The 14,786-nt window shown below is 38.7% G+C and overlaps 1 protein-coding gene across 2 annotated transcripts; it reads left to right on the top strand.

Moving 5' to 3' along the window:
- The first annotated feature begins 2,252 nt into the window (after positions 1-2,252).
- Positions 2,253-6,013, top strand: LOC113322477. Of its 2 annotated transcripts, none has more exons than XM_026570564.1 (9): positions 2,253-2,648; positions 2,913-3,035; positions 3,349-3,451; positions 3,570-3,629; positions 4,158-4,217; positions 4,333-4,539; positions 4,661-4,772; positions 4,889-5,106; positions 5,495-6,013. In XM_026570564.1, exons 2-9 carry the CDS (start codon positions 2,920-2,922, stop codon positions 5,585-5,587), a joined length of 969 nt encoding a protein of 322 aa, XP_026426349.1. In that variant the 5' UTR covers positions 2,253-2,648; positions 2,913-2,919; the 3' UTR covers positions 5,588-6,013. The 2 variants fall into 2 exon arrangements, with proteins under 2 accessions (XP_026426349.1, XP_026426350.1); XM_026570565.1 differs by having other exon boundaries at positions 4,164-4,217.
- Positions 6,014-14,786: the final 8,773 nt, after the last annotated feature.

The following is a 14,786-nucleotide window of genomic DNA, read 5'->3' on the forward strand; positions in this document are numbered from 1 at the left end:
GCATGGTATGGTACGACAAGGTGGTTGGCATGCCATTGGAACATGTGGCATGGCATGCCTTGGCGCGGTTTGGCGTGGCCAAAACTAGGGTTTTGGGCCAAAGGTTACCATGCGTTGTTTGACGACCTTGGACGGCTAGGATCCATCTAGGATGGAAGGGTGGCCGTTGATCATCGCACGCCTTCATTTTGGTAGCCGCATGGGGAAGGCCGGCATGGTATGGCGCGGAAAAGTTGTTGGCATGCCATTGGCACATGCGGCATGGCATGCCTTGGCGTGGCCAAAACTAGGATTTTGGGCCAAAGGTTACCATGCGTTGTTTGGCGACCTTGGACGGCTAGGATTTGCATCTAGGATGTAAGGGTGGCCGTTGATCGTTGCACGCCTTCGTTTTGGTATCCGCATAGGGAAGGCAGGCATGGTATGGCGCGGCAAGGTGGTTGGCATGCCATTGGCACATGTGGCATGGCATGCCTTGGCGTGGCCAAAACTAAGGTTTTGGGCCAAAGGTTACCATGCGTTGTTTGGCGACCTTGGACGACTAGGATTTGCATCTAGGATAGAAGGGTGGCCGTTGATCGTCGCACGCCTTCGTTTTTGTAGCCGCATAGGGAAGGCCGGGATGGAGGGGTCAAGGCCAATGGCGCGGATGGCTTGGCATAGTGGGGACAAGGGTTTGGTACGGACGGCTTGGCATGGTGGGGACAAGGCAATGTGCGGTTGGCTTGGCATGGTGGGGCCAAGGGTTTGGCATGCCATTGGCGCATGGTGCGGTTAGCATGGTTGGGGCCAAGGCAACGCGCGGTTGGCTTGGCATGGTGGGGCCAAGGGTTTGGAATGCCATTGGCGCATGGTGCGGCTAGCATGTTGGGGCCAAGGCAAGGTGCGGTTGGCTTGGCATGGTTGGGCCAAGGGTTCAGCATGCCATTGGCGCATGATGCGTCTAGCATGGTTGGCATGCCTTGGCGCGCTAGACGTGGCTGGCATGGTTTGTTATTGGCACAGTAGTGCGGCTGGCATGCCTTGGCGCGGAGATGTGGCTGACATGGTTTGCCATTGACACAGTGGTACGGTTGGCATGGTTGGCATGCCTTTGCGCGGAGATGTGTCTGGCATGGTTGGCATGCCTTTGCGCGGAGATGTGTCTGGCATGGTTGGCATGCCTTTGCGCGGAGATGTGTCTGGCATGGTTTGCCATTGGCACAGTGGTGCAGCTGTCATGGTTGGCATGCCTTGGCGCGGAGATGTGGCTGGCATGGTTGGCATGCCTTGACGCAGAGATGTGGCTGGAATGGTTTGCCATTGGCACAGTGGTGCGGCTGGCATGCCTTGGCGCGATAGCATGAGAATTAGGGTTTGGCATAGATGACGTCGGTCAATGTTAAGGATTCTGCTATGGAACACGACACATAAAAAAAAGGTACCCTGGTAATTCTTACGTAGGCATGCTGATCGATTCAATAAATGTGCTAATGGTCATAGTGACGTCATGTCAGATGTGCGGTTTTACGATTTTAACCCTAAGCTAAAAACCACCATCAACAACTACATATCAATATATAACATACTATATATCAATGTGTAGTATCAATATATAACATACTACATATCAAACATACTACATATCAATATATAACATATTACATATTGATATGTAATATCAATATATAACATACTACATATCAATATGTAGTTTCAATACATAACATAACAGTATTGAACATAACATATTGATACTACATATTAATATGTAGTATCAATATATAACATACTACATATTAATATGTAGTATCAATATATAACATATTACTACTAGTACTAATTACTACTAGTATACTACATATTACTACTAGTATACTAGTTACTACATATTAATATATAACATATTATTACTAGTATACTACATATTACTACCAGTATACTAGTTACTACGTGTCAATATATAACATATTACTACTAGTACTAGTTACTACATATTACTACTAGTATACTACATATTACATATGTTATTACAACATACTTCATATGTATTAATATACATAATATTATATGTTAGGGTTAGTAGAGTAATTTTACTCTGTTCAAATTTTTTTTGGACTAGCGAGTAAATATGTTTTCCTGCTGGACTAGCCATTAATCCGGATCGGGTTTACTGGACTAAACAAGAAAATTCTCATTAGGAAAAAGCCTCTATTGATTGGCTTGGGTATAAACCCTGGTGATATACAGATGAGGCGCACGCATGAGCCAAAGTCTCTACAAGAGAAGGGAGTTGCTTAAAAAAAAACAGGAGGGAGTACTTTTTGTTCTCCATTCTTCCAATTTTAGATCCCAAATCGTTGACGGAGATAATCGAACCGGAACCGGTCCAGATCGTTGGCGACGTAATGGCCACCTACATTTGAAGTGGTGAACATCAATGCAATTAACTCAAGTCAAACACGTGGCACAATAAAACAGATCCAATATCCAGGCCATTCTCTTGATTTCGCGAGTGAAAATTCTTCAAAAGGGTTTTCTACTCCCGGCACAGATAAAACTAACGTCTTCTGTATTTTTTTCAACGAGATAGTTTGTGATTGGATCAGAATCATCTCCAAAAGGTGAACTCTAGATTCTAATCTGTACAAATCTCTGCTCTTCTTCAGGTAAATCATCACTATTTCATCTTTCTATCGAAGACCTAGATTGTATTTTATTTGTTGATGTTTCGTCTTTGTTATTCTAGGATTTGAATTTAATAAATTACGGATCTCAATTTTGAGCTAGTTTTGTACAAAATTATAGATCTCATGTGAAAATTGTGATGACTCCTAGTATTTTACTATATAGCTTCAATAGTATTGGGGTTTATTGTATTATTCCGTGAATTGAGGTTACTTGGCTTATTCTCACCCGATTTATATTCCTAGGGAAGAGATGAAGGGAATTTTTGCCTGTGTCGTTGCAATTTTGCTCGTTGTAGCACAGATCCCGTCTGGATTAACATTGCCATCCACAGTACCAGCATTTTTATGGTCTTCTCAGCAGCATGAGTATGATTTCCTTTCTTTAATGTCAGATTATTGAAACATTAAATTATAGGTTTTTTTGGTACAGTTTAATGGAATGTAATGACCGGAGCTAATTTCACTAAGCCAGTTTTATATTTTCGTACCTTAAGGAAAAAATTAGATTTTGCTTTAGGGTTTGAGTATCTTGATACAAATATTGAAGGACTCAGTACAGAGCTAAAAACATCGTTGCAGATTGTATGAACTTCGAGTTGCTTAATTTTACAAATTTTAGTTATAAGGCACTTAATTCAATTAACTTAGTTGTTTTCTTAAAATATCAATTGCTTTGCAGATCTTTATCTAATGATATGGGGAAATCGGTTGATTATCGTACCATCTCACAGAAAGATTTAGCTAAGTCCGTCCTTTCCGAAGGAGGCTGGTCTAAATTTTTGGTAATTTACTTATGTTTTGTTTCATCTGTATTTACTTGAATAATTGGTTAGCATCGTTTCTGTTATCCCTTAGTGTTGGGTGTACTCGCCAATAATTCATGCTGATTCTCTTTTACAGTGTTCAGAGGAAAACCGTCAGCAATCTGTGGACTTTGCAATTGTTTTTGTTGGTAAAGAGGTATGCAACAACTGAAAGATTAAGTATAGTTCATTAAATGTTGAAGATTATTATGGAACTTATAGCTGTGCCTGCATTACTTTTGTTGTCCTGCTAACTTCCTTGGCATGCTACATGCCAAAATAACAAAAGCAACGTATAACTGTTTTCCATACCGTACTGTTATTTGCAAAATGTATCTACCGATAAATTTTATGGTGGAAGGGAAACTTTGAAACTTATAGAATGACTTCGTAAATATGTGACAATATGTATAATATTCTCGGGAATACCTAATTTTCTCAGACTAGTTAAATGACATCTTTGTTTGGCATAGATTTGTAAGAATATGGTGTAAACTGATATCATATTTGTCTTGTGTGTCTAATTTTCTCAGACTGCCTGTGTAACATGAGACATGTTTAGCAATTTATTTGTCTATTGCTTAAACTGCTGTTTGTGAATTTCGTGTTACATAAATCGTGCAAGTTACTATTTTATTCATGTTCTGAGATACTAACATGACAGACATGCTCTATCCATTTGTAGTTACAGTTGGACATTTCTAGAGACAACCATGCAGACTCGACTCTCATGCAATCGCTCCAAGTAATACTAAGCTTCCTTGTTGGATTAAAATTTAGTCTCTTGGAAAAAAAATACTTGGAAGGGATATAAAGTAAGGATGTGAGTTTAATTGCTGGAGTCATTTCTTTTTAAGCAGGTTTCGTTCGAGAGCTCCAACTTTTCCAGGGCGTTTCCATATGTAGCTGTGTCGCAAATGAAAGAGGTAATGGAGAGTTCGTTGCTTTCAGGGTTTGCAGAAGCTTGTCCAAATGGCTTGGGAATAAAAGATAATATCGCTCTCCTTGAGTCATGTTCAGTTGACGATGAAAAATACAGGAAACTTTCAGATATGGACTCAGTCTATGTAAGTTAACGCTAACAAATGAATATGATTGCTACAAGATTTATGAGATACCTGTTTCACTTAAGCGATTGCGATGAAATCTATGAGAGAGAACTTGTTATCTGAAGCTTCTCATCAACAGGATTATCTTATCTCAAGGATGGCAAACAGGCAGAACGGGCAAACAGAGATGGTTGTTCTTTGCAACGGAGGGTCCCTCTCTTCAGAGAAACTTGACCATACATGGTCTGAAGGTAATTTTGAGTTACTATGTGACATTTTTATTTGGAATATGGTTTTAGCCTCAAAGCTCTTGGATATATTTCATTATCTTTCAAGGAATGCTCATTATGGCTGGCTCCTAATGCAGGTCAAATCTTGTCAAGCCTTGTCAGTGCTTTGAAAAAGTTGGGTGCATCATACACAGTTCTGTATGCTTCAGATGCATCTGGGTTGGTGTCATACCCTTCTTACAGGGAACTGGATAGGTTTCTTGCTGAGGGTAGCGTTGGAAATGGTTCACAGAAAGCCACTTACTGTGATGGAGTTTGCCAGATTAAATCATCACTTTTAGAAGGATTATTTGTTGTAAGTTTGTGTTGCCCCTTTTATTTAGTTGCTATTTTCTATGTACTATAGAACTTAGTTTCATCAAGCGTCTTGTCATGACCAAGTCTTACAGTACTGAGGGTGGTAGTGGTCTCAGATTAGAAGTTGAACCTAAATAAACTGGTCGAGCCCTACTCAGCCCAAATTTCAGGTTAAAATTGTCCCAAGTGGGATTTGTTCTAGGGGGAGTTATTTATTTGGTTTCTTGTTTTGCCACATCCCATGCGGGGATTGAATATGCCTCTAATTGGTGTGTCTCTCGTACCATCATATCATTTGTTTTGCCCGATAAGTTCAGTTCTTTTAGTTGCAAGTTTCTTTGTAACCTAACTTGTTATTGTTTTCATTCCACTCCGTGGTTTTTCAGGCCATTGTTTTGCTGATAATCCTCATATCAGGACTTTGTTGTATGATGGGTATCGACGCTCCAACACGATTTGAAGCTCCCCAGGATTCTTGATGTGGAGTATTTGTATGTGTAGTTCATGTAGAGCAGAATACTATAAGTCTTTTTTGGGGCGGAGATATTTTCTTTCTCCACTGGATGATCCAACCAAAATGTAATTGAAAAGATAAGGAAAACAACCTGATTACTTGAATGGAAGTGGCAAGTGTATTTTGGTTGCGGCAGAGGAAGTAATGTCTCTTTTAATCGTCCAGTTTTCTGCTTTGCTATGACAGCTGATATTTATTTAATTATTTTGCCTTCTTCTTCCGGTCAGCTTGTTATCTCAGCCATTATGAGTATGATTGTGTGGCTACTGCTGTTCATATCAGTGTTTGGAACAAATGAAATGTAATAATGCTGTATTGATATTGCACTCCGTGGTTTATTAACCACTTAGTAATGGTTTCAAACAATGGCTTCCATGTCAATTTGATTCAATTTGGACACCTAGTTTAAGACTTCATTTATTAAAACTGCACTAAACTCGCCACTGATATGAACAATCGATTTTGGTAAACATTTTTACAAATGCTCGAACTAATTATAGGCATGCTGTCTGTGTATGACCGCATTACTTTGGGTCGGTACAGATATATACATAGATGTTAAGGGGTAGCTTACATGTTATAGCTACTATTCGCTGTCTGTTTTAAATATCGATCTGCATTAGCGGAAGAGAATCCTATCTTGCACTGGAAATGACATCCACATGCACCCTAAGCCTAGTTAGTTCTCGGATATTTAAAGCTTAAAAAATACTCTCTTTGTCCCATTATTAAGTGACCTAGTTCAAGTTTGCACAATTTTTAAGTAAAGTAAGGAGAAAAATATTTTTAAGCATTTTTTACAGTTATACCCTTATGGATAATAAATAGTGAAATTCTGAAATGTTTTGTCTCTCAAACTACACCACGGATGTTCGCAAACTTCGTACCATTGAATTGCATTTTAAAACATCTACGTAACGAATATAAACATGACTATCAAATTATGCATATTTCTTATATTTCTTATAATCAATTAAAGGATAATTTTAGAAATATCTCCTTGTTTAGTGATAGAGGTCACTTAATGGTGGGACAAAATCTAAAAGTAACCAGGTCACTTATTAGTGGGACGGAGGAAGTAGATGAAAAGGATGAAGTATCGATTTAAAATTTTTGAACAAAGCTTTTAAGTTTGTTGTCACTCGTATTATCTTGAAAAAAAAAAAAAAGGAAAAAAAAAAACTGATCAATGTGTTCCCTTTTGTTTGGACAATGAGAGTTCCTAGATTTTCTATTTTTGGACATTAAAATTTTGTTTGCCACAGATTTGTATCTAGAAAAGATAGGATTCCCAAAGACGAATCCTATCATGAACATATAAAAACACCAAACTACCAATCTCCTCCACCAAAAAAGCAAAGATTTTAGAACTCTAATTGTTTCTATGGGCAATTTTGCACGAAAAAACAGTTTCTTCTAATGTTAAATGAAAGCAGTAGGTTTTTTAATACTGCACTAAACAAAAGGGCGGGACGGGTTAGTATATTAAGGACAAATATGTAACACGTAAAATGATGAAATGATCATGCTCTTGATCTAGCTAGTAAGTTGGAAAAGATTATTGTAGAGTCAAGTGGCAAAACATGCATTGTTTCCCAAAGTAGAAAGAGATAATACATAATAATTAAAACAAACGACATATCCGTCCATTTGATGAGTATCTACAGAGCAGTGGATAGCTATTGTTGCCATTGGTGAGCCTATAAAAGCTAGTGAAAATTAAACGATCCGCGCCCTCCCACTTGTAATATATAACACTGATGTCTCCTCTCATGACTTCTTTGACTCTATAAAGACAGAAATCAACTCGCCACTTGAATCTAGCCATTTTCTTTGTCCAAAGTTTGAGATATCATCAAGTATATGATATGGGTCTGATCTCTAGGCTGCACAATTGTAAAATTTCATTCGACCCACATTTTCAGATCATCAAAAACAGCAAATGCACCTTTCTTGGCTTAAAGGTAACTCTTTTTGGCTACCTTTCACATCCTGACCTGGCATATGCACATTAAAATAGCCAAAAAACAGTACATTTCTTTGCTCAATTTGGGAGTTCCCAGAAATGTCTCAGGTAGATTGGATTTACTCCAAAGTTCAAAAACTAATTGGCTGACCCACTTGGCTCTCTTTTTCTTATAGGGCGGAGAGAAAAACATTAATGATACATTTGGATGCGGTATTTATGTTTCCAAAATATCTAGAGATTCTTCGGAAAAGAACTACAAGGCGAGTGAAGTTTCTGAGAGATCAACAAATTTTGGTACTAGCATGCATATTGAATGCATCACCAGTCTATGCAATGCAACTTTGACTAGTATGTTGAGTTTGAGGGTTTAACTTCTTTAGAATTTTTTTATCATTTGGTGTCAGCCAACTTTCTATCAAATTAACAAGAATTTTAGATCTATAGCCTATAAGGTGGCATGAATGCATGTTAAGTTCATCAAAAAGAATGATATTATCAAATTTGAGGATCCTCGCCTCGATGTTGTGGTTTATCATCCCTCACTCCGAATACAAGATAATGAACACAACCCTGATAAGGGTATCAGTATGGGTTGTAAAAGAGAACAAAAATGGATTATTCATTTGTCATAGCAGACCCAGCAATCCAGCATCCACAGATGTTGGGTAGCAAACCTTGTTCACAACAATAACATTTTTTTAATTAGATAGTAGCGGGAATCTGAATAGGGTTTTTAACCTAATTATCAATGTGGCCCCAGTAGTCAATTGAGCAACCATCATGTTACTCATCATCTTCTGAAAAAAATAATTCTGCTTCTAGCTACTACTTGCACCATAATCCTTTTCCATTTTTATCAACTTAAATCTCCCTCTCCCTCTTCACTTTTCTTTTTTATCTTACCACCTTTCATTTTCAGGTTCTGCTTTTGGATACATCATCTGTTTTCTCCCTGCTGTTACAGTCTATCAGCTATCACAGACTGTGAGAAACAATACCCATCTAAGGATAAGGTCCATGCACCTACAGATATTATCTTGATTCTACAATCTCATATATGCATATCTCTGATCATATTAACCTCCATGACATAATATGATTAATACTGCAAGTAAGCTCTCAATAATATTAAACAGAAAACCTGTATTTGCATTCACTACTACCTATAATTATGGTTGTGTGTAAAAGAGACAGATTTCTGTTTTTGGCAAACCAAGCGCAAGGGACTCTTCTAGCTAGCTACCATGAATCCATGATACTACTGAATATGAAAAAGATCAAAAAGAGGCAATGGTCCAAATTAATATCTACATCTTGAAAAATATATTTTAAATGCAAGAGGCAACATAAACAGCAAGACCTTGATATTTGAGTCATCTATATATCCTCCCTAGATTGTCTGTAAGCTTAACTAATTGCAGAAAGAGCTATCTCCCAGCACTACTTACTACTGTCAGCAAAAAAAGATATCCTGCAGCAAAAAAATCGGATTAGAATTAGATAGAGAGTCCCAGTTGTAATTTTATCTCAGTCATGTCGACTGTCAGTAAAATATATTCTCTTGGGGGAGGAAAACCCACATAGCCATAGACATAAAAACCCTATTTTCCACTAGTGAAACAATATGTATATTTTATCTTCTTGGAACCGTTTGAGTTCCTCTCAATTATGACCTTTGGTGTTGTTGTGGGGATATTAACTAGTTGCTACATTTTTCTCTAAGATACAGGGATATATTCTTGCACTGTAATAATAATTAACCCACTATAATACACTAAAAGTTGTACCATTAGATCTCTTCCTAAGTTAGTCGTCATCATAACTTATAATAAATCTGCAAGAGTTTTACATTTTAATGGAACACACTTATATTATTTCTTCTTTTATATTACTGTTGTCTAATGGGAAGGGTTTACATATAATCAATTAATCAATAGTTAGATATGATATTTAATCAAGTAATTCTCTTGTTTAGAACATCTCTAATGGCTAACTACAATCTTCTTTGTTATTGGTGTTTGATAAGAGAAAGAGTAAGAGAGAGAGAGATTTATGTAAGGGCCTTATCATCAATACCTACAACCATTGATTCTATTGGGCCAAATGTAGATCCTTCTAGGAGCTGTCCACTTCTCACCTCGATTCAAGATATTCATCAACTGGATCAAATTGTGGTATTATTTAGCTATCTTTCAGCAGTAATCAGTTCAACTAGACCCCCACTAATCACTGCTTATTGTACCAGTGTCTGCCTACGTTCTCTCTATTTCTCTATATAAGGGGATGCAAGTTCCTCACATTGTTCATCCTCTCATCTCTTTCTCTTTCTCATTCTCCTGATAGAATATCCTTTCTTCATCTCCTCTTCCATCACCAAAGCTTGTTCTAGCTAGCCTGCATAAAGATCTAGTTCTTTGTTAAGATGCTATAGTTTATAATTTTTCATTTTATGTGCCTGGCGTGTAGGGTCTGAAAGTATGGTGCAGCCAAGGATGACTTGCCGACGACTAATACTGTTTTATAGATAAAGATGAACTCTTCAATCTTCTTTAAGAAAGAAAAAAAAGAATCATCATTAATAATTTGCAAAGAAGAAGAAGATGTTGGCAAGTTGTCCTTGGCTACATTTTCCTTTCTGCTTCTCATGCCAGGCCTACTGTGATAGATTACCAAGATTTAAATCAGTTGATGATACATGATGAGGAGGCATGGGGGGATGATGATCATCAATCTAGCTAACTTATGTTTCTCTATGCAGCTGTGGTAAGTTATATATTATGCCAGGTACAGTTACAGTGCCTTTTGATATTTTTGATTATATAAACATCCGATTTTGAATAGCCCTAATTTTGCTTTTCTTTCTCGAGTAGCTAGAGATGGCTTTAGCATATCACTGTACTAATTAATATGCTATATACTCTACTAATGATTATAAATACTCTTTACTTTTGATTAAGACCATAGAATTTACTAGATTTGGTGGTCCAAATAAGTGCATAGATTTACTTTTGATATTCAAAGCTACCTACCTAGCTAGCTACCAGCATATAAATTTCTCCTAGCTAGTCAGTTTTCACCCAGTTTTTGCAATGCCAGCAATCTAGCATACTGATACTAACTTACAATTTTCTCCTGTACGAAAAACAATAGTGAAAGAAGATTACTGAAAGACTGTACACCCTTTTCGTAAGCCACACATGTATAACCCATGGAAATTAGAAGCTTGAACTAGTATGTGATCCTCCCTTCACTTTGTTCTTCGTTATCAGGGTTCATCATGTTAATCTCCATATTAAGGTTCATTTTGTAAGCTATCCCCATCTAGTAATGATGATTGACTTATGTGTATTTGTGTGCGTGTGAGATAAGTTGCTTTATTTATCTGCTATCAACTCTGCTATCAAGCTCATGTAGTATGCGCATATGCCTATATGGTGATGATGCATAAAATCCATTTATGGGGCCTGAAGCGATTCTAAAATTGACTGAAGAGAGAGGAGAGAGAGGAGAATATAGATAGATATAGAAGATGGGATTTCATCACCACTGCGATAGTGCTAAGTTTGTTTGGATATTGAAAATGAAAAGGTGGGGATCGGGTCAGTCAGTTATGCATGCAAACAAAGAACACCAATAAAATAGAGTACAGTATAATTTTTGTTACATGAGCTGGCCATGGATAGATAACTCAAAAAAGACAGCATTCACACCCATTCTTTCATTTATTGGGGTGCTAAAACATTACTACGTGTCGATTTTTCACTCAAACACCCACTTCTAAAATCTATCCCCATTGCCAATAAACAACATCTCTGCATTGTTGTAGTGTGTGATATATATGAAACTTCACTAGGGTACAATAATATGCACCCGTGCATTCTTCCCATTAGTTGTGTACTTATCTATACGCAATGCAAGTGGTGTGCCTTAAATGCCAATAATGCAGCTGTGAACACGAAAATGACGATGACATCTTCGGATCCACGAACAATATTCGCATAATGAGTGAAATTAATGAAATGGTCGAAATACATGTAATACAACACATAATAAATACTTGATAGATTCGGAGCCTTCGGACTCGTCCTCGTCTTGCATCATAAGGATATCTATGATGAATTAAACATTGCATAATGAGTAAACTAGAAAATTATAAGTGCGAAATGTAAATAAGACGATGATTTACGTGGTTCAGCACTAAGGCCTACGTCCACGGGGTTGGTTTTCCACTATGTATTATGGAGATTACAATGGATAGTCGAGTGACTCTGAGTAGGGAACGATGCTAGAGGGGTTACAACAAAACTCATACTTACTCTTGAATTTCTCTCTCCTGAACTATAGTTCTCTCCTTTAAACTGGTCGACCCCCCTCTCTCTTGGTGGAGCTGGATATTTATAGATCTATGGCATGAGACCCTCCTCTCTGAGACATTTTTTCCTTATCGTCTTGGTAAGTGTGTCCATCCCGATGAAATCTTCGTTCGGAACCTATGGTCCCCAGCGGTATCCTTCTGATACGATGATCCGCCTCTAACTCTTCCATGGAAATGTTGACACGTGCCCTAGATGTGTAGCATTCAATGAGGGTGGTTGGGACAGTCTGCACGCCTCAGACAGCTGTTGACTCGTGTGTCAACTTCATTTCCTCTCAGCCGTTCGATCTGGGTATCTCTTGAGATGGTAAAAAGTGATCCCATAAGTCTTCTTATGGTATTTCGCAGTGGCCCTATCATCCAGGGCTCCTTGATTTAACATCGTCGGATCCGTGTGATGATAGTCACGTGGCGGATGATGGAGATGCATGCCTTTTGTTGTCACAACGTGTCATCAGTGCCTTGATGCCCCTTTCAGTTGATGGAGTACACGTATTCTCTTCTTGACACGTGTTCGATCACAGATTATGTGTATACAGTTTACCCCTTTTCTTCATGACTTCGGTGTTAGCTAAAGTTTTGAAGAAAACTGTCTTCACAACTTCCTTCTCTTTGCAATAACTTCCCCTAGATTTTAGGGCACGTTCCCAACTCCTGGCATTTAATTCCTCTTGATTTTCGGAGCAGTTTTCTTTTCATTTATGGCGGTTATAAATAGGTGAAGAGGTCAGGGCATAATAACTTTTATTCCCTCTTATTCTCTTCTTCATTCTCTGTCTTCTTCATTCTTATTCTCTGAGAGAGACTACTCCTCATTTTGTTTTTTGCTCTTAAATGCTGCTGATATTTGCTCTCTGCCCCAAATTCATTCTGACGAGATTTTCTTCGCTATCTTTCACTGCGGCTGCTTCCTAATCTTCTTTCTGTCATTGTAAACTGTAAGTAGCTCTCTTGCGTCTGTAATATTTTTTACTTCTGCTCCTTCTCGTCTGATGATCCTAGGTTTTGTGATAAAGAACAATTTATACGAAAGTATATATACTTGCCCATGTTCTTTATCACAAAATTTGGGGTCGTCTGATTCGTCTATCTCTGATTTTTTGTGTTTTTGATGATGTGATGGTGTTCTTGATGTAAACTGGTGATCTTGGATCTGTTTTTCAACCTTGGTTAGACCTGTTGTTTAACCCTCGTTATCTTTCTTAGGTGATAATGTCAGGTAATGAACGAAGACGTGTTCCTTACAAATCTCCTCCGACAAGTCCTTATATGTCTCCTCCCAATAGAAATCCTGATATATCTCCGCCGAAGGGTGGGACGCCCAGAACATCTCAATCAGATGTTCGTTCTAACAGGGTTTCATCGCCCGATCCCAAATCTTTTCCACGGAAGAAAAGGGATCAGCCAAAGGGTTCGCGGTATGCAGTTGACTGTCCCATTGTTAATCCTCCACCTCAGCGTTCAGATCCTTTAAATGTCCAACCCCTACGCTCCCTTGCTCCTTATGGACCGATGCCCCTTCAAAACCTCAAGAATAGCCAAAAGTTGCTCCGTCGAAAGAGCCTTCGTCGAAAAATCCTATACCGAAGAATGTAGATTTGTCGAGGAATCCACCAACAAAGAGAATGTAAGTCCGCCAAAGAAGTCAACATCGGGCAAAGTTACATTTTCTGGGGTTGCTCCTACCGAACGGGCTACTCTGATGACAAAGAAGAAGAAGAAGGTTGTTTCCTTTAAGCACAGCGATCTCAAAGAGTTTAAAACGAAGCATGATATTCATCATTTTGAGGTTCGTTTCTATAACCAAGGTGATGAACTCACATATGACATGATAAAGAATTATAAATATGATTCCCAACATCTGTTGACAACTGTGGGGGCCTTTGAGGTAGGTTTGATGCTTCCATTATACAAGCATGGAGACTCTTTCTACTACGACGTGTTGGCACATCGTGAAGGCTCTACTTATCATACCCATTATCGTTCGGTGATTCAATTGAGTGGGAACTATCTGCGGACCCTCATGAGTGCTATCTTCAGAGCAAGGGTAAAACGACGATGACTTGCTATACTCCTAACCCTGAGGAGAAAAGCTGGTATACCCCTGAGAATTTTAACGCTTCCTTTGGTGACTACGTTAATAGTAGGAATTGAAAGCGATGGAGTGTTGGCCTTCTTACGATGGCTGCCCCTCGTGGTGAAATTCGAGTTTTGAGTGAGGTGAGTGATACGAAGCTACGCATCGTTCCAGGTTCTGAAAGAATTTGTAAGCCGTAGTTATTTCCTCTTTCATGAAGGATGGAGACCCACTGCTGAAAGCATTGCTCGTGAAGGTGTCCCGATCCTCTATGAAGATTTTTGTCCCTGAGACTTGAATTTTGCGGGGATGAAGTTTGATTATACTGTTGAACCCGTTGATGCTGATGACGAAGAAAGCTCTGAGGCTGGTATTCTTTCAAAGGATATTGCTATTGTCAAGGTATAATTCAATGTTATAAGGTGTAATGTACGTATTTTTTCCCCTTGGATCATACATTGATCGTGTGCTTATAATCAGGCTTCAAAAAAGAAGAAGAAGATTGTTCATGTTCAGTCCTCTACCGTGGAGGTTGAAGAAACCGAGGTCCCTGAGGTTACCAGTCCAGCAAACGACGAAGAGGATCCTAATGATGACGAAGACGACTATACCGATGAAGAGGAACGTAATGATACCTCTCCTCATAATCCTCGGGACATTGGGGACGCTGTTTATGAAGGTATTGGGGGGGGGGGGGGGGGAGGAAGATTTCTTCTGGAGGTCAAGGGAATGACCTTATGGTC

Source organism: Papaver somniferum, chromosome 11 (assembly GCF_003573695.1).
Source record: "Papaver somniferum cultivar HN1 chromosome 11, ASM357369v1, whole genome shotgun sequence".
Classification (NCBI taxonomy): domain Eukaryota; kingdom Viridiplantae; phylum Streptophyta; class Magnoliopsida; order Ranunculales; family Papaveraceae; genus Papaver; species Papaver somniferum.